Below are 23,655 nucleotides of genomic sequence, written 5' to 3'. Positions count from 1 at the left end.
GGGAACAGCAGCCATTCCCAGCAATAGCAAGGCCCTGAGCTCCTCTGATGGAACAGTTTGTTTCACAGCAAGCTTCTCCTAGAAGATCAACAGGCCAAGATCTTCCCCTCCAGTTCTCTTTTTTGGCTATTGGTAACAATCCTCAGATGGATCTTTGATGCCCAGACCAAGCTGATTCAATTCATCTGGGTGTTACAAGTTGACTACTAGTTAATCCAACACAGTTAAAAAGTAATATAAGTAGCCAGGTGTGGTGGCGCATGCCTGTAATCCCAGCACTCGGGAGGCTGAGGCAGGAGGATCGCCTGGGCTACATAATGAGTTCCAGATCAGTCTCAACTACATAGTGAGACCCTGTCTCAAAAAACCAAAAAAAAAAAAAAAAAGTAATATAAGTACCACGTTCACAGTACTACCGTCATTACTGCGTATTATAATTTAAAAAAATATTTAGTAGTTAATCTGAAAGAAATGGTAACAAGCTGTTTTTTTATTTTTTGATTGATTGCCGTCCTGGTAATTGAATACAGGGCCTCCATACTTTACTATAACCTCAGCCGTTCTACTTTTGGAGACAGGCTCTTGCTAAGCAGTTAAATCACCTAGGCTGGGCTTACACTTGTGATCCTCCTTCCTCAAACTTGCAGAGTGCTGGGATTGCTGGTGTGCACTGCCACACACAGTTAGTATTTATTCTTCTAACTACTAATGAAGTGGCATACATCTGTCAGTCAGAGTTTTTGATAGGAGCTGGAGGTCAGGGTTGGGCTTCATACTCTCTGAAAAGGCCTAGCAACCCAGCCCTGGTTGTGATCCTCTTCCCCTGGGCAAATGTATTGGGAACCAAATGAGAAAATGATGGGCCTGGCATTAGAGTAACAAAGTAAGGTGTCTGCTTTATAGTCTCTTCTTAAGAGAAAAACCAGGACTTCACGAGTTTCTTCAGAAAGAACTTTAAACGTAGGCTAGCTGGTTTTGTCAAAAGAAATTGATTTTCCTTTCCAGAAATAAAATAATAGTTCCTAATTCCTGAAGTTTCCTATATTGTACAACCCTAAAAGCCAACATTCAGAAAGATCAGATTGTGGCGTGATCCTTACATGTGATGGTTCTGCCTATACTCACATATTTTCATAATGTTACTGTCCTTTAAAAAATGACAAATACCTAAAGCTGTGCATTTTATTTATGCTCTCATTTTAGAGTCTTGGCCTTTTCCTTATCCTCTATTACTACTGTCACTATTAAGATTGATGAAGTTAATTTAGGGCAAGCTATTCATTTGTCTGGTCCTATTTTCATACTGAAGTGGAACCCCAGAAACTATGGTAATGGGACACATAACATAGAAGTAATTGTCCAGGTAAGTTAATTTTTAATTTATTATGTGGATGATTAGGTTGTTACCATAATGAAGTCTGATTTGGGAGTTTTTGTTTTTTCGTCAGTTCATAAGCACCTAAGTAAAATGTTTGAATACACATTACATTTAGTATATTCTTAAACTGAGCATGCAGGGAGAATTTTACTGTTAGACTAATAATGGCACAGGATGAGAGTTAATAAATACTACTGGCCTCTGTCCTCCTCTGTTTAATCTCAGGGAATTATTCTCTTTTTTCTTCTGACCATTGGCCAAATTCTTTTAATAATGGGGGCAAATTCCCCCATATACCTCTACACGTTCGTGTGTCCACTTGTTTGATTGTTCTAAGTGTAGAGAAATTGTGTCACTATTTGAAAGTGCTAGGACCCAGAATTTAAAGGCTTCAAAGTAACTTTTTTGTTTGGAAGTATGTGTTATCAGCATATGCAGTAATATGTCCCTATCCTTATTGGGATTCAATTTAAAGCATTTAATTCACTAGCATGTGGCAAAGTAGAAATTGATAATTATTACCAGCATAGGGCAGTTTCATCAAAGTGTTCAGCATGTAAGCAGTATTTAAAAGTTAGTTTCTTTTTAAAAAAAAAATCTGTCAATATTTTCAATAAGATGATTTTATGATAGTTTTCACTATTTAACCTTTAAATGTTAATTCTCAATTTTAAATTTCAAATAACCCATCAGAAAACACATATAATTATTTTCCATCCCACTCCACCCCCACACACAACAGATACAGCATGTAGGAATTATGTATTGAGCTTTTTCTTTTCTTTTTTTTGCAAAACATTTATTGGTACATTTTAGATATACATAATGATAACATTCATCATAGGGAATTTGTACCTGTAAATGATATATCTTCTTTTTTCCCACCCGCCCACTTGACCCCTCTTCCCCTGATTATTTACAAAAGCTTTGTTTTCATTTTTTCCTTCTATTCTTTTTTTCCTCTTGTCCCTTCTTTCCTTTTTCCCTCCCCTCTCCTTTCTTCCCCTTCTCATTTAAACATTTTCTTACCATTTCCCAGTATCTATTACACATTTTAGTTCTTATTTCCACTTTTGGTTTCTCACACCAGAGAAACAATGCAGTATTTAAACATGTATGTCTTATTTCTTTTACCTAAGAGTATGATTTCAAGGTCCATCCATTTAGCTAGAAATATCTCATGCTCATTCTTCTTTTGTTTGTTTGTTTGTTTTTGTTTTTTGTTTTTTGAGATAGGGTCTCACTATGTAGTTGAGACAGACCTGGAACTCACTATGTAGCCCAGGCTGGTCTTGAACTCACAGCAGTTCTCCTGCCTCAGCCTCCTGAGTGCTGGGATTACAGGCGTGAACCATCATGCCTGGCACATTCTTTATAGCAGAGTAGTATTCCACTGTATAAAAAAATCATCTTTATCCATTTGTCAGTTGATGGGCAATTCGGCTGTTTCCAAAATTTAGCTATTACAAACTGATCCTCTCTAAACATGGGGTGTGTATGTATCTATCTATCTATCTATCTATCTATATATATATATATTGCTGTGGTATGATGCTTTTAATTCTTTTGGGAAGATACCGGGGAGGGGAATAGCTGGGTCAAATGGAACCTCTAGTTTCATTTTTTTGAGAAAACTCCACACTGATTTCCATAGTGGCTGCACCAGTCTACACTCCTACCAGTAGCAGAGAAGAGTTCCTTTTCCCCCATACTTCTGCCAGCATTTGTTATTGATTTCCTGATCGCATCCATTCTTTTTGGAATGAGATGGAATCTCAGTGTGTTTTAATTTGTATCTTGAGAGCCCAGTGATGTTGAACATTTTTTCTTATATTTTTTTGATGTTTGTAATCTTCATCTTGTAAGTGTCTGTTCATTTCAGATATCCATTTTTGGATTGGGTCTTTAAATCTGAGGGGAGATCTGATTTTTTTAAGTTCTGTCTATAGTCTAGATAGTAGTCTTTTGTCTGAGAAACAGCTGGCACTATGGGTTGTCTCTTCATTCTGTTGATGGTTTCTCTTGCTGTGCAAAAGCTTTTTAATAAGATGAGATCCCAGTTGTTGATTGCTTGTGATAGTTCCTGTGTGATCAGAGTTTTGTTCACCAAGTCTTTGCATATATCATTGTCTTTGAGAATTCTACCCAGACTGTCTTCCAGCATGTTTAGTGTTTCTATTTTGTTTTTGTTTTTTTGTTTGTTTGTTTGTTTGTTTTTTGGTACCAGGGATTGAACTCAGGACCTTGCCCTTGCAAGGCAGGCACTGTACCACTGGGCTAAATTCCTGGCCCAGTGTTTCTGTTTTAATATTTAAATCTTTGATCCATTTTTACTTTAGTGCATGGTGAAAGATACAGGTCTAATTTTAATCTTGGGCAAGTGGAAAGCCAGTTTTTCCAGCACCATTTAGCAAAGAGGCTATCTTTCTTGCAGTGCAGGTATTTGGCTCCTTTGTCAAAGATAATGTGGCTTAATATGTTTGGAGTTGTTTCTGCATCTTCTAATCTGTTCCACTGATCCTTGGGTCTGTGATTTTGCCAGTATCTTGCTGTTTGTTTCACAGTAGCTCTGTAGTATAATTTCAAGTCAGGGATTGTGAAGCCTCCTATCTTTCATTGGTTGCCCAGAAATTGCCTTTGCTATTCTAGGTCTCTTCTGATTCCAAATGAATTTTAGGATTGTTTTCTTTAATTCTATGAGATATGTTATTGGTATTTTGATTGAGATTGCATTAAATCTGTATAATAGTTCTGGAAGTATGGCCATTTTCACTATGTTGGTTCTTTCTACCCAAGAGGGTAGAAAGGGATGTCTTTCCACTTTATGATATCCTCTTAGATCTCCTTTTTAAGAGTACTGTAGTTTTCAATGTAGAGGTCTTTTACTTCGGTGTTTTGGGTTTTTTTTTTTTTCTTTCCTTTTACATCCTTTGTTAGATTGATTCCTAGGCATTTCATCTTTTGGGATGCCATTATGAAAGGTGTTGTTTTCCCTATTCTCTCAGTGAGTTTGTTATTTGTGTACAGGAATGCTATTGATATTTGAGTGTTGACTTTGTATCTAGCTACACTACTGAATTTGGTTATTAAATATAGAAGTCTTTGGTGGAGTCTTTGGATCTTCTATGTAGAGTATCATGTCATCCACAAAGAATGATAATTTAACTTCTATACTTGATCTTAGCCAAAGGGCCAAGAAGTGATTGATGATAATTTCACTTCTTCTTTTCCTATCCATATTCTTTTTATTTCTTTCTCCTGTCTAATTGTTCTGGCTAATGTTTCTGGAACTGTATTGAATAAGAGTAGTAATAGTAGACATCCTTATCTTGTTCCTGATTTTAGAGTGAAAGCTTTCAGATTTTGACTAGTATGATTTTGGCTATTGGTTTGTCATAGATGGTTTTTATCAGATTGAGATAAAAACCATGCATTCCAATTTTCTATAAGTTTTTTTTTAATCATGAATTGGTGTTGGACTTTGTCAAATGCTTTTTCTGCATCTGTTGTGATGATTATATATTTTTTGTCCTTGGCTATGTCATTATGGTGTATTACATGTATTGCTTTGCTTATATTGAACTATCCTTGCATCCCTGGAATGAATCCTACTTGGCCATGGTGTATAAACTTCTTAATGATTTGCTGCTCTGTTTACCAGTATCTTATTGAAGATATTCATTAGGGAGATTGGCCTATAGTTCTACTTTTTGGTTGGATTCTTCTTTGATTTTGGTATCAGGATAATGCTTGCTTCCAAGAATGAGTTTGGGACTATTGCTTCCCTTTCAATTTCATTAAAGAATTTGAGAAGTAGCAGCATTAGGTCTTCTCTAAATTTCTTGTAGAATTCAGCAGTGAATCTGTCAGAGACTGGGCTTTTTTCTGTTGGTAGGTTTTTGTTTTTGTTTTTGTTTTTGTTTTTGATACTGGGGATTGAACTCAGGACCTTGGGCTTGCAGGGCAAGCAGTGGGACCACCAAGCTAAATTCCTGGCCCAGGTAGGTTTTTAATTACATCTTCAGTTTCATTGACTGATACTGGTTTATTTAGATTTTCTCTGTCTGTCTCTGTTTCTTTTTCTCTCTCTTTTATTTATTTATTTATTTTTTCCTGGTACCAAGGATTTAACTTAGGACTTTGTGCTTGCAAGGAAGGCACAGCACCACTGAGCTAAATCTCCAACCCTAAGAATTGTAATATCTTGATTGTGCTTTCTAAATTCATATGTATCTAGGAACTTATCCATTTCTCCTATGTTTTCCATCTTATTAGGATACAGTTTCTCAAAGCAGGTATTGATGGTCTTCTGATTTCCTGAAGGATCTGTTGTGATTTCATCCTTTTCATTCCTAAATAAATGGATATTAGTCTTACCCTTTTTTTTTTGATAAGGTTGGTTAAGAGTTTGTCAGTTTAATCTTTCAAAGAATTCTTCAATTCAGTGATTCTTTGTATTGTTTTCTTAGTCTCCATTGCATTAATTTCTCTTCTGAAATTAATAATTTCTTTATAATTTCCTCCCTTGTACAAGTTTGGGACTTGACGTGCTCTTTTTCTAGAAGCTTGAGGTTCAACATTAAGTTGTTATTTGAGCTGCTCTGTTTTCCTAATATAGTTATCACTGGTATAAATTTTCCTGGTAGGACTGTTCTTATTATGTCCCATATGTTCTGATATATTGTACTGGCATTATCACTTAATTGTAGAAACTGTCTTATTTCTTCTTTAATTTCCTTGGTGACTCATTGGTTGTTCAGGAGGGTTTTATCCATGTGTTTATGAAGTTCTTGTGTTTTTTCTTGCTATTGATTTCCAGTTTCATTGCAGTATGGGCTGATAATATGTGTGGGATAATTTCAATTCTTTTGCATTTACTTAGCATGTTCTGTGAGCTAGTATGTGGTTTTGGAAAATGTCCCATGTGCAGCTGAGAAGAATGTGTATTCTAATGTTGTGGGGTAGAACATTTTGTAGATATCTAAGAACATTTGTTCACAAGTTTGGTTTTTTTCCTGTTGTTGGCTCCCTTTCTTCCCTGTTTAAGTTTTTGCCTCACCCTGTACATTAATTCTCTTGGAATTCATGGAGTTGTAATCCTTCTTATTTCTTCTAGAATATCCTTCAGAACACTTCGGAGTGCTAGTTTGGTGGTTATGAATTTCCTCAGATGGTCTTTGTCATGGAAGTATCTTATTTCTCCATCAGTTTTGAAAGACATTTTTGTGGGGTACATCAATCTGGGTTGGAGGTTGTTTCCTTTTAGGGCTTGAAATACTTCACTTAAAGCCCTCTCTGACTTGAGTGTTTGTGTTGAGAAGTCTGCTGTGATTCTGCTGGACTTTCCTTCATGGATGATTTGCTTCTTTTCTCTAACAGCTTTTTTTTTTTTTTCAGCTTTAATTGAGTTTATTGGTACATTTTAGGGATACAGTACAGTTACATTCATTGTTGGGATCTTGTACCTCTACATGACAAGTCTTGATTCTCATTTTTTCCCCTTACCCCTGCCCTCCCTTCACCCCCTCCTCCCCCTCCCCATCTACAAACACTTTATTTTCATCTTTTCATTATCTCACATTTTTTTCTTTTCCCTTATTACCCTTCCCCTACCCATCCCACCTTCCCTACACCTTTAGCTCCTTTCTTCCCATTTCTAAATGTCAGTAATATTATTAGGATTTTATGTATTATTGCAGATTATTCACACCAGGGAAACTATTCGGTATTTACACATGTGTTCTAACAACTTTTAATATTCTCTTGTGTTGGATTTCTGGAATCTTGACTGTTATATGCCTTGGTGTAGATATTTTTTTTAATCATAGCTAATTGGAGGTCTATGTGCCTTGCTTACACACTGCATACAGATGTATACCAAATTATTTTTCCTTGTTTCGGAAGTTTATGCCATTACTTCTGTGAACAAGATTTTTTTTTATGTCATTTGTGTTATCTGGTGCTTTATCATTGACTGATTAATTTTATGTTATTATTCTTTAAGTTGTCTTGTAGCTACTAGATTGATTTTTTCATGGTCCCTTGCTATTTTAAAGAAATCTTTCTTTTTATGATCACTAACCACAATCCTGTCTTCTACATGACATTCTGTCCTCACATTGGCTCATTTTATTGTATATACTTTTTTTGGTACTGGGGATTGAATGCTGCATATACTTCCAATAGAATTTCTATTTATTTATTTATTTGTTATCGAGGATTGAACTCAGGACCTTGCTCTTATGAGGCAGGTGGCAGAACCACTGAGCTAAATCCCCGGCCGAATTTCTATTTATTTATTTTAGTTTTTTGAGACAGGGTCTTACTATGTATTTGAGACTGACCTGGAACTCACTATGTAGCCCAGGCTGGTCTTGAACTCACAGTGATCCTCCTGCCTCAGCCTCCCAAGTGCTGGGATTACACGTGTGTATCACCACGCCCAGCCTCCAATAGAATTTTTAATCTCCTGGGTATCTGTTTGAATCTGTTTCATGGATTCAATTTCCTGTGCTGGGCATTCATGGTTTCCATCAGTTTCCTAAACTTTTCTATTTTTTATTTATCTGTGTCTGCTCTAGTGTCACTAAGTATGTCTTTCGTTATGGTCACCATCTCTTTAGTTATCTAAGAAATTATTTGAGTTGATTTTTTTTTTCTAAGTTCTTATTCATCTGCTTTATTTCCACTGTTACCACTTAAGAGGTCAAGTGGACAAGTTTGGAATTGTTCCACATTGTTGCCCCCTTGGTTTGCCTTTGGTGAGCTAGAAATGTAGGGTTGCATCTTGCCTAAGTGTCTTCTTATTTTCTTTCTTTTTTTTTTAGTTTAATTTTTGAATTGATGCTTATAAATTGTTTATGGCAAGTAACTTTATTGCTAGTATTTAGAGCCCTTAGGAAATGACTGCTTCTCAGAGGTGTCTTACGGATGTAGCTGAATTTGGGTTTTAAGTCTGTCGCAACATCCTATTTTTTCAGTTTACTGGGCATGAGAAATTGCTGTCTATTTGGCCCAGCCTGCAGTTCTTTGTCACTGGCTTATAGTATTGTTTAAGACCCTCAGGCAATCTCAGTCTTGGTATACTAGGAAAACAACTGATTAGCACATTAATGTCACCTTGGCTATAGTGGTACAATCAGCAGTAACAATAGCATCAAATACAGCTCAGAAAATGACAAACTGTGGTAACTTAATTTGCCACCTTTAACTAAATGAACTAGATTTGTGGTTATATAACAAAATCTAAAGTGAACCATAAAATTGTATGCAGTAAGTAAGCCCTCAATAGAGTGATTTTACTCTCATGGGAGAAAATTTAAAAGGTGTTGGTATGGGTGGGTAGAGAAATAGAAGAAGAGAAAGAGATTAGAAGCAAGGGTAGAGGACAAAGGAAGATCACACTAACTTTGGGAAACTGGTGAAAGACAGGAGGGAAAGAGAGAAGGGAGAAATAAAGACAACAACAAAACCTAAAAACTATATTCACACTCATATAAAAACAAGAACCAACAAGAAAAAAAACCAGAAAAGAGAGAAAGAAAATAAGAATAATAAAAAAATGTCCACTTAGGGCCAGGAATTTAAGGCATGTCTCTGCTGTCACTGGTGTACAACATGGGCAGTGAGATTCCAGATCTGTATTGATTAATCTCAGCAAGCCAGCTATAGCTTTATGGTGTGGTAGTTGTAGTGGATAATACCAGCAAGTTTGCATCTTTAGTTCCCCTGAAGTTCAGGCTGATTTCTGGCTGTGAGGCTGGAACTGGATTTGTTGAGCCTTCAACAGTCCATGTGCCTCCTTGCAGTTTGAATTCAGCTCCCTGCTCGCTTCAACTCAGTCCCTGATCTGCTAACTTGAGCTTGGCAGCCTCACAGGCACTAAGAGGCACTAGATGGGGTCAGCCCACAGCTGTTGTAAGTTCTGAGCTCAGTTGGCCCCTCTCCAAGGTGGCTGCCCGCCAGTCACCCTCTCCTGGGGGATGTCTCAGCCTAAATAACTCACCAGCCACTGCAGTCCTCTTGTGTCCACCACTCCATTCTACTGGCACATTTCTCTGTGGAGGCCTCTGAGATTGCCAGTAGTCACCATGTGTCTGCAGGTTCGAGCTGCCCCTCCCATGCAGTGGGTCCAGGCTCAGGGATAAAGCATCACTTTCCACCTCCTTTGTTGAAATCTCTCTTAGCTGTCCCCATGGGCTTCACTTTTCACTTCAGATCCTTAATAGATCCCAGGATCCCACTTCCTTCCTTCTCTTCCTCATGTTGCTATATTCCAGTGTTTGAATATCAAATCTTGGAGAGGCCATTTCTCTGTTACTCACCACTCTTCCATCTTCCCAGAAGTCTCATACTGAGCTTTTTCTAAGGAGATGCCAGATAGTTAGGATTTTTAACATATTCCATGTAACAATCTTATGCAGAATAGGATTATAGTATAGTTTTATACTCAATTCATAGAGGGAAATTTGAACATGTGCACAAGAAAAGGCAATATGCTATGCCACCCATTTTTGAAGCTTTCTACATAGGAGAAAAAGCAACCTACAAGGAAAATGAGTAAGAAGGGATGACTTGGAATGTACTGTTAATTTCATTCATATTATTTGCATAATTTTAAAGAGATTTGAAGGTACTTGTGACCCAGGAGCAACTGTAAGAAACCTCATTATGGGAATGGGGAACTCCCAATGTATTATTGCCTCAGGACCCTAATGTATTATTCTCTTTATAAGATACGTAGCTTCTGTAGTTTTATACAGAAAAACCATAGCTCACTTTTCTTGAAACATTTCTGGTTGCTTAGTTGAATCCTTAGCAAAAGTGTGAAGTCACATACTTTGCTCTTTTTTTTTTTTTCTTTTGTACTGGGGATCAAATTCAGGACCTTGCACTTGCAAGGCAGGTATGGTACCACTGAGCTAAATCTCCAGCTCAACTTTGCTCATTTTTAACATTCCTTACAACACTATTGAGGTATAAGTTGCAAAGAATAAACTCCACATATTTGAACTGTACAATTTGATGTGTTTTGACATATGCATACATCCATGAAGCCATCACTACAATCTATATGATGGGTTTCCTTCAAAAGTTGTCTAGGACCCCTTTGTATTCTGCCTGCCTTTCATCCTCATCCCTAGGCAACCACTGATTTTTTTTCCTATATGTATAACTTTAAGATTAATCTATTAAAAGTTAAATATGGCTGGATGTGGTGGCACATGCCTATAATCCCAGGAGGCTGAGGCAGGAGGATTGTTGTGAGTGTGAGACCAGCCTGGATTACATAGTAAGTTCCAGGTCAGCCTCAACTACATAGTGAGACCCTGTCTCAAAAAAAAAAAAAAAAAAAAAATTAAAAGGAGCCTGGTTCCCTCATTCATTAATAGATAAGTTCTCTCCTTTTATATAGAGTACACTATAGATAGGTCTGGTTAAAACTAAAAATCTGTGAGAGAACACATCAATTTATTATCTAACATTTTTCTTACTCACTGTATTTATTGACTAATCATAGTTCCTAGCATCCTAGACCTTTAGACCAATTCTCAGTGCAGCTCCTATACTATAGTAACATCGCCATTACCTTAGAACTTGCTAGAAATGCAAGTTCTCCAGTCCAGTCCCAAACCTACTGAATCCAAAACTCTGGAGACAGGTCCTCACAGTCTACTTTAACAATTTCCACAAAATTCTGATATAAACTAAAATTTGAGAATGAATAGTTGGGTTATTGTACCTACTTTGCCAACATAAAGACTAAACTCTATAAATCTATCTCAAAACTAAAGGAAAATCTCTACTTTGAAATTATCATTTAAGATAAATATATTTTGAGCAATAAATATTTGATAAAAACAGTAATATATGTTATTTTTGTTATTTTTAAAGTTTTATGAGGAAGATTTTACAAAATATACAAAAGAGATAATCCATCAGAAATTCATCAGCAAATCTCATTCCCAATCTGCTTCATCTGTGCTCCTATCTACTTCTCTGCTTCCTGTACTATGATTTTACTTCACTGATATATGTTAGAATGAGTCACCAAGGATAAAAAGTATTTACAAAAAAACCAACCATAATACCATATTACACCGGAAAAGTTATAGGAATTCCTTAGTATGAAACTATACAGCTAATGTAGTTTTTCTAATTTCTTACATATCTATTTGCATCTGTTTGGTTGTAACCAGAATCTAAACAAAGCCCAAACATCACAGTCAGCTGACTTGTCTCCTCATCTCTTTTACTTAGTAGGTTCCCTTCCCTCCACCCACTTTTCCCACCTGTAATACAGGTGTGATGATTGAACAGTATTGTGAAGATTTAAATTTTTTAAAACTATTACAGTAAAAGACACATTATCATCATCTGTCTCAAAATATGCCCCCTCATTTCAAACACACTAAACCTATTGTTCTTAGCAATGTGTTTTTTTAGTATAAGTTTTATTTTAAATATCCACTATGTTTTCATTCACCCCTTGTATTTGGTTTTGAAACTGGATATTTAGTCCTGTAGAATTTTCTGCATTCTGGATTTTATTTTTATGTTTACACCCCTATGATAATCATTTGACATGTTCCTCTGCCTACCCCCAATAGTCTATAACTAGTAGTTAGATTTTGCGATTTGATCAGGTATGAGTCTGTTTTCTCTCAAGACTGTTTCATTTGATGTTTAATGCTTTTAGGGTGCTCATAATATCTGGTTTTATCTCTTTTTGAAAGGATCTAGTCAAGTATTGGTGAACTCAGGTGTTGGTAGCCTTCTCTAGTGGTGAACTAGCAAATATTTAATAACCAGCTTGGGATTGGTTATGGTGGTAAGAGTTGGACTAGGGAAGGATCCTGATTTATACCAGTTTCCATAGGGTAAATATTCCTGTCATGGCTGGTTTCAAGGTACCAACACAATGCTAACCAGCCTGCACAATTCCTGAAAATTTAAACATTGGCCTTGGAGGGTGGTCAAGCCAGCTCCAGAATGCTGCTAATCTATTCATCTGCCAGCTTTTCATCTAAGGCTTTTTAGTAGACACTGACACTGATGATCTTTGCTTAGAATTATTTTTTCATTAGAGTTATGAAACGGTGATTATCTCTGCATTCAAATTATCTCTCCATAATGTAGAGATATTAGAGTAGTTCTGTAAAGAAAAATTTTTCCTCATCTATTTGGAACCCAGATACAGAATTCATATAGGAAATGCAGAACAGATTATTGATTTTTTTCTCCATTTTCCCCTATTCTAAACCTTTTTTTGTTTTGTTTTGTTTTGGTTTTTTGAGACAAAATCTCACTATGCAGTTCAAGCTGGCCTTGAACTCACTATGTAGCACAGGCTGGCCTAGAACTTGGGGTGATCTTCCTGTCTCAGCCTCCCTAGTGCTGGGATTTACAGGTATGCGCCACCATGCCAGGCTCTTAGCCAATTTTTATTTTTTATTTTTATTTTATTTTATTTTTTGGTTTTTTGATACAGGGTAGTTGAGACTGACCTGGAACTCACTATGTAGCCTAGGCTGGTCTCGAACTCACAGCGATCCTCCTGCCTCAGCCTCCTGAGTGCTGGGATTATAGGCATATGCTACCACGCCCAGCTTCTTAGCCAATTTTTAAAATCAGTTGGTTTTAGCCTCTACTAAGCAAACACTAATATCTAAATATACTCTCTTATAAAAAGGGAGGAAACCAGATGGTTATTTGTTTTTAGTATCATTATAAATTCAGAGGTCTTATTGTTTGTTTGTTTGCTTTTGGTTTTTGTGCTAGGGATTGAACTCAGGGCCTTCATACTAAGCTATATGCTCTACCCTTTTTTACTTTTTTATTTTGAGTCAAGATCTCATCTGAGTCATGAAGTTGCCCAGGCTGGGCTCAAACTTGTGATCCTCTTGCCTCAGTCTCCCAGAGTGCTAGGAACTCAGGAGTTTGCTGCCATGGCCCACTTTAATTAAAAGTTTTAAAAAACATATATTTGATATATTTAAATCTATTACATTTATTCTTTTTGATTCTCAAATTGTTCCATCTTCAAATATTAGGAGCCTGTTTATGTTGATCACTAACCCTATTGACATGTTACCAATAATCTCTATTAGTTTTTAACTTTCTGGTATAACAAGACTCCAACATCTTCTCAAACATTTCTTATTGGGGAACTGGAATCAGCCATATATCTAAAGAGAACTGTTTCGTTGTAGTGAGAATTTTCTCTTTTTTTTGGTTCTTTGATACGGGGTCTTGCTATGTAGTTCAGACTGGCCTTGAACTTACTATGTAGTCCAGGCTGGCCTTAAATTTATGACAGTCTTCATGCCTCTGCCTGCTGAGTGCTGGGATCACAGCTGTGTGCTACCACACCCAATGAGAAATGGTTTTTTGAGACTATAATCTGGATTCTCACATTAGTATCTCATTGGTATTAGGTTTATTATTTCTAGGCTTTTTCAATGAATAGAGGGAAATGGAGATTTTTTTTTTAAAAGAGAAAATACATTGTAAGTATATACTAATATTTCCAGTTCAAATCTAGAATTAGAGGATTCAAAAGAAGTGCTGCCAATAGTACTTATAAGGGGCTGGGCGTGTTGCTCAGTCTAGAGCACTTATTTAGCACATGTGAACCCTGGGTTCAGTGTCCAGTGCCAGCAAAGAAAATGTCATAGGAAGAATGAGAAGTAAGTGAAAGAGCATTAGATATACAGTGGTAATTGACAAAGGTTTTGGAAACTTAGTCTTGTGTATACCTTAGAAAATTATGTGTATTTAAATATTTGTGGACGTTCTCTGTTGTGCTTGTCGCCAGGATTCTGCTGGAAGAAGTAAGAAAGCTCATCACACATTTTCTGTTCAAGAGAATATTCATCTTACATTTGATCCCCTGGCATCATTTATTCTCCTCATTGACCACTGCTCTGTGGTGAGTAAATTCAGTTACATGGTACACGTATTTTTACAAGATTTGGTAAATGTGCGAAGTTCTACTAATGTAATCCTGTGACAAGAAAGCCTATAAAATTAAAGTTGATTTATTTGTCTAGAAGAATAAAATGCTTCTAGGTTGATTTGAATTAGAAGAAGCAGCGGCATGGACAAGTAATATGGGACCCTGCTCTCAGCAGTGCCATAAAACCAGGGACTGACTTGGATTAAGGCAGCTCCTCAGACTTCTTCTTCAGAGTCAGTAATTTGTTAGAGCAGCTAACGGAATGCAAGAAAACAGTTTACCTACTATATTATTGGCATTGTTTGTTTGTTTGGTTGGTTGTGTGTGGGTTTTTTGTTTGTTTGTTTTTAGACAGGGTCTCACTCCGAAGTTCAAACTGGCTTTGAACTCAATGTGTAGCCCAGTCTGGCCTTGGACTTGGGCCAATACTTCTATTTCAGCTTCCTAAACATTGGGATTACAGGCATGTCCCACCACATCTGGCTAAATTACTGGCTTTTATATAGAAAGATACAACTCGGGAAAGGCTAAATGGAAGAGAGCCAGGGTGAGGTATGAGAGTTGGCACAAGCCTCCATGGCCACCCCAGACATAAACCACTCTCCCAGGACCACGTCATGTGTACCAGCAGGGCAGCTCTCTGAATCCCTGCAGTTATGGAGCTACACTTGGTTACTAAATCTTTGGCCGTAGTGATTAATGCACCCCAGGCCCTTCAGGGTAGAGGGCTGGGGGTGGAAAGGATGTGAGGGTGAAACTTAACTGCTCCTCTGATCACCTCATTGTTTCCCCAGCATCCAGGTCCAGTTCTTTAAGGCTTTCCAAAAGTCATTTGATAACATGAACTGAAGTGTGCTTTAAAGGGGCTTATTATTAGTAACAGGAGATACTTCTTTCACCATTACTACAGAGCAGTTTCAGGAACTGGGAGCAAAGACCAATTACTATAACAATACTATTACCACTTAGAAAAGTACACAGGCTTCAGGAACTATGGCCAGGAGCTGAAGATGAAGACCAAAATATATATATTTCTTCTTATATCACAGTATCACAGATACCATTTCCATTTTTGTTAATGGGGCCAGTTTAAAAGCCTTCATTGCTAGGCATGGTGGTGCACGCCTATAATCCCAGCACTTGGGGAGCTGAGGAAGGAGGATTGCTGTGAGTTCAAGGGAAGCCTGGGCTACATAGTGAGTTCCAGGCCACCCTCAACTTAGCAAGGTCTATCTAAATAAATAAATAAATAAATAAATAAATAAAATAATAATAAAAGCATTCATTGTTGCCTGTGTATCTGTTTGCACATTAACATCTATTTCTGTGCAGGCCCGGATCCTTTTTGTGCTGATTGTGCTGATTCAGCTCGCCACTCTTATTACATTTAGGTATCTAGCATACCCAGAGCTTAAAGGTGAGTCATGATTTCTTTTAAGATATCACACAATGTCCTCACTATGACTGGGTGATGGATAGTAGTATAAGTTGTGTTAAGCTAAGCTCTGTAAGGCACATTCTTTAAACTGTAATCTTTCTCTGTAATATAACCACACACGTACGCGCGTACACACACACACACACACACACACACACACGCCTGTGTGCATGCACCAGTACTGGGCTTTGAAACCTGTGCTGGGCAAGTATGCTGCCACTAGCTATAGTCCCTCACTTTTTATTTTGAGACAGGATCTTGCTAAATTTCCTGGGCTAGGCTTGTACTTGTGATCCTCCTGCCTCAGCCTCCCAAGTAGCTGGGATTACAGGTGTGCCACTACACTTGGTTCATAATACTCTTATTTTTAAAAACTTTTTTTTGTTGCTATATGACAATAAAATGAGGCACAATCAAAATGTGAGAAAGATTACAGTAAAGTTCAAAATGACTAAGTTTATATAGCTATTATAATTTTATATATGAAATACTTTTAAATAAAAACCCTGTTAATTCAAATAAAGATAAGGCACTAAAAACTTGACAAAATTTAAATGGTGTGTATATAATTTTGAATTAGACACACAGAGCAGGCTATAGACATTGTACAGTGATTTTGCCCAGATGCCCCTTTCTCCTGATGCAGGTCTGTCTTTGTATGTGTCCCTGACTCTATTTGCCAAGCTACAGAGTTTTCTGAGGATACCTGGAGGTATATTAGTGAACAGTGAAGGTTAATTAATAATTATTAATATGTAACCCTTCTTAGAGGAATATGAATTTTGAGGCAGGGGCAGTGAATGGGGAGGACCCTTACTGTTATCCAGATTCTTTCTTATTCTTCTTAATTTTTTTATAAAAACACCTCTCATAGAAAAATACTGAATGTACATAAAACAGAATGGTGTAAAAGATCCCATGTAGTTACTCAGCTTTAAGAGTTACTGGTGTTCTGACAATCATGTTTTTCCTAGCCTCCCCTTCATTTTCATTGGAATATCTTAAAATCCCAAATATTGTACCATTTCTCCTATAAAAGTTGTTTTACTTCTCAGTTGGGTAAAATAACTTCTTAAAAACATAATCAAGTACACCTGTAATCCCAGCACTCGGGAGGCCAAGGCAGGAGGATCGCTGTGAGTTCAAGACCAACCTGGGCTACATAGTGAGTTCCAGGTCAGTCTCAACTACATAGTGAGACCCTTTGTCAAAAAACCCCAAAAAACAAAAAACAAAAACAACATAATCAAAATGCCACTAATATATCTACAAAACTGAATAATAGTTCCTTAGTATCTGGCCTTGTTCAGTATTCTTCACTTTTCTTGAAAAATGTCTTCCCACAGTCAACTTGTTTGAATTAGGGTTAAAACAAAAGTCCACATTTTACATTTGGTTGCTACATCTTATAAATCTCTCAGCTTATACTGCTTCTCCTACCTACAAAAACCATGCTGCTTGGTGATGATAGATATAATATAAAGATAGATATACTATAAAGATAGATATAAAGACTTTTGCAATTCTTGAATATGAGAAAGCCGTATATTAAGTAAAATTATATGTATGCCTATATTTATATAAAATGTCTCACAACTAAACTATTTTTTTGAACTTTCTACACTCTGCAATTCTAAATTGGCTCACCATGATTCTGAATGTAAAGTAGTGTCATTTGTATAGTTGCCATGTACCAAAGGGTTTTTAGAGTATGTAGCCATTCAGAGTCTTATAGAAAATGATATAAAGAAGTTAAACGTCACAGGTGTTCATTGTTTTTTTTTTTTTTTATGAATTTGTTCTGTTTAGAGCCTCCAGGATTGATAAATCTGACTTCATTTTCACTTCATGTCTTGAGCAAAATAGACATCTTCTACTATTCTGTGTTGTTGCTGACGCTGTATACAGTGCTGGGTAAGTAAATTAATAAATTTGAGATTGTGGAGAATTCTACCAAATAGTATATTGAGAATTTTGAGTCCTTCATAAATCATTTCCTGATATATGGTTTTGAAAAGTAAAGTTTTTATTCCTTACATGTTTAAAAGATACTTAGTTAAACACCAAGTTAGATTTTTTTTTTTTTTTTTTTTTTAGACAGGGTTTTATGAGACAGGGTTTACTATATAATTCAGGCTGCCCTTGAACTCACTACGAGTTGGCCTCAAACTCGTCACAGCTTTCTAAGTGCTGGGACTGCAGATGTGTCCCACCACTACCAGCTCAGTCAATACAAGTTAACATAAGGATGCTGAGAAGATCATTAATTATTACATAGAAACATAATAGAAGAGTGAAGTTCAGTTTAAATGCTCCGTCCTCAAAGCAGCCTTCTTGGACTACCTCCTATGTTTGTTCCTTAGCATGTCCATTGACATCTTGTCTGTCTTGTTTAGTCCTCTGCCCAGCACTAAGCACAATACTTAGTCCATAGTTAAGTGAATGTTTAGTAAAAATGAGAGAAACTGAGGTGAGCTGTGAGTTCAGGTATATCTGAGATTGTCTGTTGGACACATCATTACACCCAGTACTTAGGAAGTCACTTAGCCAGCTGTGGAAGCAGAAAGTATGTACGGCAAGTTCTTTTAGGCTTTTGCTCAGTTCTTCAGAGACTACAAATCATCTAGGAGTAGATTAGTGTATTTGTTACCTAGTGTTTTTTTTTTTTTGGTACCGGAGATCGAACTAGGGACCTTATGCTTGTGAAGCAGGCAGTGGAACCACTGAGCCAAATCCCCAGCCTTGTTGCCTAGTCTTAATCTTTGTTTCACACATTTGGACTTCCTCATTAGTAACTTTCACCAGAGAGTAAAATAAAAATATGATGCTCCATTTTCATATGACAAGCCATGGCATGTGTCCTTTGCAGGTACATTCTCTTGTTAGAAGATAAGCTGAAGATGTTTTTGACACTTGTCTTCTACTAGGGGGCAAGCAAATGACTTAGTTCCTGGGCTAGGAAAAAAAAAAAAATCAAAAGGGCAGAACTTGTTCCATTCAAAAAATTAAAACTAAAGGAGTTTTTATGATGAATATGTGAGAAAATTGCCTGTGACTTTTGAAAGAGAGTAAATGGTGGTATTTACATTTTGGGAGAGGAAGTCTGACCATTAGTCTTATAGTCTTGACAATATAGTAGTTCCAAAAACCCAGACACTCAGAAGGGGCAGTAAATAATAATATGAAAGAAAATTCAGCATGACGTTCTAGTTGAAAAGTTTAAAAAGCAATTTAAAGTGTTCATGTTAACACTGATTATGTAGTTGAGGTACAAAGCACAGATATTCCCCATGTAATGACCTACCTGGTTAGTAACCATTCAGACTTCACAACTGGAGCATGCTATTTGGACTTACTACCTGCTGCTTGGACCTAGGACCTTTCATTTTTTTCTTTTGTACAGTTCTGTACATCTTCTTTATAGAGCCTCAGTGTCTTTATTTGTACAGTACACTTTATCCATTACTGTAATTTTTGCTGATTGTACTGTACAGTAGAGCACTATAGTTTTATGTTGTTATACATTACAATATTGCATGTAAGTTTAAAGGCCAAGTTACCAAGTTAGAGTTTCCTTTGACCATTTCTTTGTTCTAAATGTTATAGTATATATACTACTATAAACAGTTCCTCGTGTAATGAATTAGTCACAAGAATGGAACTCAGTTGTCAAAGGAGGAATGTCTAAAATTAATGACTAGGCAAATAAGAAAAGTTAAAATACATTTACTATATTAGAAGCATATGAATGGTTTTTTGTTTTGTTTTTATTTATTTATTTTTTGAGACAGGATCTCTATGTAGTTCAGGCTGGCCTCAAACTCATGGCAGTCCTCCTGCCTCAGCCTCCCAACTCTTGGAATTATAGGCATGCAACACTATGCCTGGTCTCATGAGTGTATCATTGTCAAACTAGTTGGAGTGTTTTTGCTTTAAGGAGTAAATCTCAGTTATCTCAAAAATTAGCTTCAGTAGAATACCTCTTTGAAGGAAATGCTAAAACACTACATTAAGGTTATTATTGAAATAGAATATTTAAAAATTTTATGAGTGTGATGCATCTGTTTTTGGAATCTACAAGCTGCATATGTATTCTAGGTACAGTTTGTAATTGGACAATGTTAAAACTGAGAGAAATATGGAGCAGTTAGGATGTCCAGTGTGTGTGACACAGATTAGCAAGGAAAATAGTCCTATGAAGTAAAATGCTAATAATTATTAGTCTTCATTATTCCTATAAATGCATCTCTGACATATGTAATCAAAGTATTAGATATTTAAATTTTTCCTTTTCCGTCCACTGCCTCTCTTAGGACCATGGTTTTGTGGTGAAATCATTGATGACAAGTTGGGCTGCTGCTTTTCCTTTGGGATATTTGTTAATGGACATTTCCTTCAAGGCAGTATGACATTTGTAGTTGGAATTCTCCAGGTAAGAAGTCAGAAATACAATTTAGGAACATTATGACCTGACTGGATTAACTGTATAACAGTTATGAGTTAAATCCAAAAACCCAAAGATCATAATAGATCCTCTTTCCTACTTTTTGTTTGTTTGTTTTGTTTTTTATTTTTTGAGACAGGATCTCATTATATAGCCCAGGCTGGCCTTGAACTCATAGCAATCCTCCTGCCTCAGCCTCCCACAATCTTTCCTACTTTAATTTTAGTTTTTTGGTACCGGGGATCGAACGCCAGACCTTGCGCTTGTGGGCAGGCAGCAGAACCACTGAGCTAAATCCCCAGCCCTTTCCTACTTTATTTGCAAGGCAACCTCCAATAACAGATGCTTTGCCTATTTCCTCTTTACTTCCACTACTCTTGTGTAAACATCTAAAATACATCTTTGACATTTAGCCCTGAGAGGTTTAAGAGGTTCTTGTTTCATTGACAAAAAATGAAATAATGGGCTTGTGGTAGAATAAATTATACAAAGCCAAGTAAACCAAAAATGATTATGATAAGGAAGAAGGAAAACAAAAAATAGACACACAAGAAAAGTGGGTCATTTATTCAGTGGAAACTTCACTGGACAAAGACCATTGGCTTTCCAATGATGCTTCAGCAGGATTCTTGTTTGGGAAATGTAAACCTCATATAGAGGTTTACATTTGATTTCGTTAAAACACACACACAAACAAAATATTCTGATCCATGAATTCCATAAACATTTTTTTAAGTATTTACCTAATAATTGCTTTGGTTTACTCATTAATGGGTTTGGTGGACCAAAATCTCAGGTATAAGTTGAAGGTTTGGGAGAGATCCAGAAACATTCAGAATGAGTTCAAGGCCTCCTAATAAAGCAGTAAAGCAAGATCAGAGGGATTAGAGACAGCCAGGACTAACCTACCAAACACTGACCCCACAGTGTTCTCTACATAAAAGCATTAAGTATTTGAGAAGATCCAATTCTCTCTTCTTTCTTTTTCCCTTCCCTTTCCCTTCTCACCCCGGCTCCTTGAACCCAGAGCCTCAGGTATGCTAAGCACAAACTCAACCACTTAGCTACATCTGTAGCCCTGAATTCAGTTTTCTAATATGTGAGTGAAGGCTGTTTATCAAGAGCACTCTTATACCAAGTGAAACTTAAATTACCAAAAGGCAAGGTTATTTTTTCTTTGTAATTTATATTCATATTTTAATCAATAGTATGTTGGTAATGGATTTAATGTATTATTGGGATCATGACTCAAATTTGAATCTCTGACCTAGACCTGTTCTCTGTACTTCAAGTCTACATATCCAACTGCCGTTTTATATATTCCCTTAGATATCTAATAGGCATCTCAGTTTAATACTCTGTCTCTGATAGGAACTTCCATTTCCACCTAGACTAGTGGCTCCACCCATTATTTTCCACCTGGCTCATTGTACTCAGCAATGCTGCCTTAAAGATGCCAAAACAGGGCCAGGATTTTAGCTAAGTGGTACTGCTCTCTGCCTCAAAGCGCAAGGACCTGAGTTCGATCCCCAGAACCAAAAATAAACAAATAAATATGCCAAATCACTTCCCACACTTCCTTCAATTGGCCCCTGTCCATGAGGCTTCAGAGAACGTGTCTCCTAAAACCATCTAGCAACTCAGTTATTTCCTTCATTGAATCTATCAAAAGTTGTAATTATCTTTTTTAAATTGTGTATTGCTTTTGTTCTCTCTTCTACCTTTTAGAATGTAGCTTTATGGTGGATCTTTTTTGACTTGTTTACATGTGTCTTCAGCCCAGAATTTAGCAAAGGCCTGCCACATAAAGGGTTCTTTATAAATATTTGTTGAATGAAGGAATTACACAGCAGCTAAATTGAATTCTAACATATTTCAGTGCTTATCATGCTACTTCAAACAAAAATATACAAATAAGAAAAGAATACTGACACCTAAGTCTCTCTGCCCGAAAAAATATATACTGTGTTTTTGTATGCACACTCAATTCACTTCAATTTCAACACTGATGTTTACTGTGTGTACAGTATTCCAGGTGGTGGCTCAGCATGAATAGATACCTCCCTTTAAGAACAGAAAGCTGGGTGTGGTGGTGCATGCCTGTAATCCCAGCACTCGGGAAGCTGAGGCAGGAGGATCACTGAGTTTGAAACCAGCCTGGGCTACATAGTGAGTTCCAGGTCAGTCTCAACCACATAGTGAGACCCTTCTCAAAAAAAAACAAAACAAAAAACAGAAGGTCACAGGCAAATACACAATTAACTGTAGGTCAGCTGTAACTGTTACAGACAAGTGTGATTAAAGATCAGACATTCTCAGATTGAATATCCTTAGAAGCCATCAGTATCCAGACTGGCCTCTCTGAGGGCTTGTCGGTGAGCTCATGGTTTTGTACTGTTCCTTTTTCCAGCTGGCCTTTTTTAACATCCCCCTGATGGCTTACCTATGTTGGAGCTTACTTCAGCGGTGTTTTGGTCAAAGCTTCAGGTCTCATCTCCATCAAGGAAAATACTTGAAAATTATACCTGTTCACCTGCTTATGCTCCTGGTCTACATCTGGCAAGTTTATTCCTGCTACTTTCTTCATGTGACATATGGCACTCTAGCTCTTTTAATATCCCCTTTGAGGACCTGGTTGACGTTGCTGACACCTGTACTCATTCGTTGTGTGTGGATACTGAACTCAGCGGAGTTTGGAACCTTTATGGTGCAGTTAAAAAGCCACCTGAGCTCTTGAAGGCGGTTTCTGACACTGGCAGCTGTGCAGAAGTCCTGCCTTTGCACCTGTAGCCCGGGCTCTTGCCCCCAGCAGCAGTTGAAGGCCATTATCTGTGTGTGTGAGCTTCAGGGGCTGCTGCTTCTGGGACTCCTGGATTTGGAGGGATTACTCACTACTGACTTCTGCAAAGTGGACTGCAGAAAAATAGAAGTACTGACTTCTATTCAGTACTGACTGATTCTGGCCTTCCTAAAGAGATAAAGAAAAAACCCTAATCAAGGAGAGCCACGGCATAGAGGCTGGGTGCATGCATGGCAGTATCTCAGGCCCAGTGTGTTTTTTAGGGTTATCCTGTGCACCTAGCACTATGTCTGGACCTCAGCACTGTCAAGGATGGCAGAGCCCTGTGTGGACTTGGGCAAGACCCTGACTACCCTTGAGATGTTCATTTCCAACTCTGTTTTTCCACAAGGTTATTTTTCTGCTTTCTTGGTCTTGGGTGTTTTCAACTCATCGAATAAATGACAAATGACAAATAAGGAACCCGGCCTAGAGCTGTGGCCACGCCTCTGGCTGTCGGGGGGCGGGGCCATGGGCGGGGCCGGCTGGGCAGCGGCCGGAAACCCCCCGTTTGTGTCCGGAAGTGCGGCGCAGTGGCTTTGGCCCGAGCTCGCAGTCGTTTGGCTGACTGAGATGGCAAGCCCGGCTGTGCCTGTGG

At 37.4% G+C, this 23,655-nt stretch overlaps 2 protein-coding genes across 5 annotated transcripts in view; both read left to right on the top strand.

The window, feature by feature from the left end:
- Tmem62 (transmembrane protein 62) overlaps positions 1-23,649 on the top strand; it is a 42,627-nt gene extending 18,978 nt beyond the window's left edge. For all 4 annotated transcript variants that reach the window (XM_010624813.3, XM_010624812.3, XM_033764973.1 and 1 more), the window contains 6 exons: positions 1,204-1,363; positions 14,196-14,309; positions 15,669-15,753; positions 17,584-17,688; positions 20,088-20,206; positions 22,629-23,649. In XM_010624813.3, coding sequence (XP_010623115.1) covers positions 1,204-1,363; positions 14,196-14,309; positions 15,669-15,753; positions 17,584-17,688; positions 20,088-20,206; positions 22,629-22,955 — 910 coding nt within the window. In that variant the 3' untranslated portion in view covers positions 22,956-23,649. The remainder of the gene's footprint in view (positions 1-1,203; positions 1,364-14,195; positions 14,310-15,668; positions 15,754-17,583; positions 17,689-20,087; positions 20,207-22,628) is intronic.
- The window catches only part of Ccndbp1 (cyclin D1 binding protein 1), a 13,103-nt gene continuing 12,976 nt past the window's right edge, over positions 23,529-23,655 (top strand). The window contains exon 1 of the mRNA XM_010625048.2: positions 23,529-23,580. Within this exon, the coding sequence (XP_010623350.1) occupies positions 23,529-23,580 (52 nt within the window). The remainder of the gene's footprint in view (positions 23,581-23,655) is intronic.

The sequence above is a fragment of the Fukomys damarensis genome, unplaced genomic scaffold (genome assembly GCF_012274545.1).
Source record: "Fukomys damarensis isolate Sample0158 unplaced genomic scaffold, DMR_v1.0_HiC HiC_scaffold_17, whole genome shotgun sequence".
In the NCBI taxonomy this organism is placed as follows: domain Eukaryota; kingdom Metazoa; phylum Chordata; class Mammalia; order Rodentia; family Bathyergidae; genus Fukomys; species Fukomys damarensis.
The sequence above is the reverse complement of the archived record's forward strand: the minus strand, read 5'-3'. Positions and strand labels throughout refer to the sequence as shown.